The sequence below is a fragment of the Drosophila busckii genome, chromosome 3L (genome assembly GCF_011750605.1).
Source record: "Drosophila busckii strain San Diego stock center, stock number 13000-0081.31 chromosome 3L, ASM1175060v1, whole genome shotgun sequence".
In the NCBI taxonomy this organism is placed as follows: Eukaryota; Metazoa; Arthropoda; class Insecta; order Diptera; family Drosophilidae; genus Drosophila; species Drosophila busckii.
The window spans coordinates 3,431,196-3,434,529 of record NC_046606.1 but is presented as its reverse complement, the minus strand read 5'-3'; the positions used below and the strand labels follow the sequence as shown (position 1 = coordinate 3,434,529).

General features: G+C 43.6%; 1 protein-coding gene across 1 annotated transcript; it reads left to right on the top strand.

Moving 5' to 3' along the window:
• Positions 1 to 691: 691 nt before the first annotated feature.
• On the top strand, positions 692 to 1,324 carry LOC108599406. Its single transcript, XM_017986216.1, has 3 exons — positions 692 to 957; positions 1,008 to 1,201; positions 1,258 to 1,324. The coding sequence occupies exons 1-2, from the start codon at positions 731 to 733 to the stop codon at positions 1,186 to 1,188; spliced, it is 408 nt and encodes a 135-aa protein (XP_017841705.1). The 5' UTR covers positions 692 to 730; the 3' UTR covers positions 1,189 to 1,201; positions 1,258 to 1,324.
• Positions 1,325 to 3,334: the final 2,010 nt, after the last annotated feature.

The following is a 3,334-nucleotide window of genomic DNA, read 5'->3' as shown; positions in this document are numbered from 1 at the left end:
GCATTAGCCTCGCATCACTTGCCCAAAATTGTGTGGTTCGACTTTGCTGCTTCTTCTACTTTGCAAAACGCAAAGCGCCATTGATTGTGCATGTGTGTGTGTGTGTGTGTACGCTTTGCTGTGGCGTCAATTATTTCGCTGACTGCAATTGGGCAATTACAAATTACAGACTCTCTGTGTAATTTTGAAGGCGCCCCTTGTGGTATGGTCAACTTTTCATTTGGCACAAACTTGGAGAAATTTATTGGCAAATCAATTAAATGGCTTTCAGCCGTACTATGTTTGGTCACTTTTAATTTATTTGATTTATTTAATTGAGAGACCGCACACTGTTATTTATTTATTTCTTTTTGCTGCCACTGCGCGCTCATTAATGGAAAAAAACTTACAACTTTTTTTTGCTGTAAACACAACGCGCGCTGTGGCTCTGGCTCTGTCTTTGTGTTTGTTGATTTTTATGGCTGGCCATCATTTTGAATGCCACACAGCAGCACAAATGTAATTAGCTGTAAGTGTATCGGCTGCTCCTTCTTCTAATTTGTTGTTAATTACTTTCGGCGGCGCGCATTCGCTTTTTATTGAAAATTAATGCTCGCGGTTTATTGTGCTGACAGCAGCCATTTTGTTTGAAATTAGCCTCAAGTTTGCGTAAACTTTTTATACTCTAAACTCTAAAGTGTTTGCTGCCAGGCGTAAATAATCATATTTTAAGCATTAACAATTGTTGAAAATGGCAAGCACTAGCAAAGGATATGGCTGCTCTGTAAAGCCTTCGCCGCTGCAGACGCTGGTGGACAACACGTGTGGCAACGTAAGCGATTTAATACGCCGATATCGACGCAAGATATATCGCGAATCAACGCAGTCGCTGCAGCAGTGCAAGCCCCAGCTCCAGCCCCAGTCGCACATGTGCTGCAATGAACCCGCTCAATGCAATTTGCTAAACAAGACACAACGGTGCGTATGTGTAATGCGCATTTGTCATTAGCTGCATTACTTGCTTACAGTTTGTTTGGCCACTGGAGCTGTGAGAATGTGCTGCTTGGCCTTTTTCTTGGTCTATTGGCACTGCTGCTGGCCGTGGGTTTCTTTCTGGTGCGACGCTACAATCATTCGTTCGCCTATGGCTCGGGCGGCTGTGTCTCCTCCATTTTGTATCCCTTTAAGGATTGCCCGATCCAAGCATAAGCTGCACAATAAAGTATTTATGTTGAATTGCTTCGAGTATAAAGCGTAGTCCTTGGAACGTTTACACAGCTTTTGCACTTGCACAAAGGCGGTCCAGGGCTTGCTAATTGGGCCGGCGGCGCTTTAGCGCGCGCTTACCCCCCTTTTGGGCGCCGCTGTGTCTGTCAATCATGAAGCCGTTTAAATAATAAATCACTTTAAAATTAGTTTGCCAAGTTGCGCAAGTTGAGCGACGACAAATTAGTAAAAGTTAATTAAAACTATTTAAATTGCAAATTATTTTAACATTTTTCACACAGACAAAGAGGCGCACACACACATGCATAGAGTGAAGCGTAGCTGTCATGTAAAGCATTGAAACATGCTCGTAGTTCACGTTTGCCAGCAACCGCAGCGTTGGGAAAATCCTAAGGAAAACTAACACACACACACACGCATACACATACACGCATATATATACATATCCGTTCATGGCTTTTCCTTTTCACAAAATGTTTAAATGAGGGAAATTAAAAAAGAGCGCACCAAAGCTATGTCTGCCTGCATATGTGTGTGTGTCATATACATGAGAATGTCAAGTCGTGCGCTCACGTTGACTGCTTGACAGCCAGGCTGGAACGGCGGGGGTCGGGGTCGTGGGCCAGGTATTCATTCAGCAGTCAGCAGTCAGAGGACTCGGTGTCTCTCTCTCTCTCTCTAGCCAGACTCGGGGGCGTTGGGGCGTGTACGCGTGGCGCAACAATTTGCATATAAAAAGGGTTGTTAGACTTTAAATAGCGGCCTGGCCTATTATATGCATTAGGGTAGTAGATATGCTGCGCATTAAGATAAGGTACTTACAGCTACGTTTACACCGGCATCCAGGCAACCCGGGAATGGGTTGTCACCTACGCAAAGTTAATTTATGCGGGTGAGAAGCGCTAACTTTGTCTACTTGCAACTAACTGTGTATGCGCGTGTGTGTCTGTGTGTGTGTAGCTTGTTGAAATTTTAATTAAAGGAAAAATGCTTAAAGGATGCAACAAGCAGAGGGAGCGAGGCAATCAAATTGAAAAGCGTTGTGAGCAGCTACTTAAGCGTCCAAATTTAAGAGTGACAGCCACAATGCGAAGCTATTGATGTCGCCGCTGATGTCGTCTCCCCCATTTGCTCTGCTCTGCTCTGCTATGCAAATTTAAAGGCACTTGTGTTAACATTCGCTCTGCTGCTTGAGCGCAACAAATTAAAGCAAAGTCGTTACGTTTGATTGGCCCGCAAGTGATTCAATCGATTGAGTCTTAGTTTGGGCAACCTTTGATCTGCCACTTACACACACACACACACACACACACACACACACACACAAACTAAAGCTTGGCATGCAAATAATTAGCTGCTGATGCTTTACAGAAATTGCTATTCGGCTCAAATCGCAAATCTTTGTTGCGGTTTATCTTTTGGCTTCGGCTTTGGCTTTCGTTTCGTTTTATTTTGAAAATTTAGTTAAGCAACTGCTGTTTGCTGTTTGCTGTTTGACTGCCAAGCAATGTGCGTAGCTGGGGCGTATCCTGTTCGAGCACATGTTACCACGAAAGCTGAAAATCAGCTAGCTAAATCACTTTTCGCAAACATTTTCCAACTTCTCTGCACGTCAGTCGAAAACTGGGAGAGGCACAAACATCTCAATTGAAATACCTGCTCTATATCAGTGGCTGACTTTCTATGTGTGTGTGTGTGTGCACAATAAATTGTATGCATGTGTGTGTGTGTGTGTGTGTGTGTGTGTGACTGTCTGGCATCGTTTTGTGCATGCCGAATATTTAAGCCTGTTTTTGCTGCTGCTGTTGGTCCTGCAGTGGCATCTCACAGAGATTCATAGCGACGGCAACGGTAACGACAACTACTCGTCATCATTTATATTAGTGCTTGTCTTCGTTAAAACGTTCCACGCAGACATTCAACTTCCGTCTGCTTATTTACCGAATACATAGTTTGACATTTCAAATTAATGAGCACTTAAGCGCACCCATAACACATTTATTAAGCAGCCAAAGCACATGCGAGCTAACTCAAAGGGAACTTGTATCAAATGACAGCAAAGTCGCAAAGTCTAATGGCGCTATCCATTATCGCTTGGCTTTGCCTGAGTAAAGCTAAAATAAAACTG

Excerpts from the sequence above, each read along its gene's own strand:
- LOC108599406 (XM_017986216.1), top strand. The coding sequence starts at position 731 with ATGGCAAGCACTAGCAAAGGATATGGCTGCTCTGTAAAGCCTTCGCCG. Across the intron at positions 958-1,007 it reads TTGCTAAACAAGACACAACG|TTTGTTTGGCCACTGGAGCT; the intron begins GTGCGTATGTGT and ends ACTTGCTTACAG.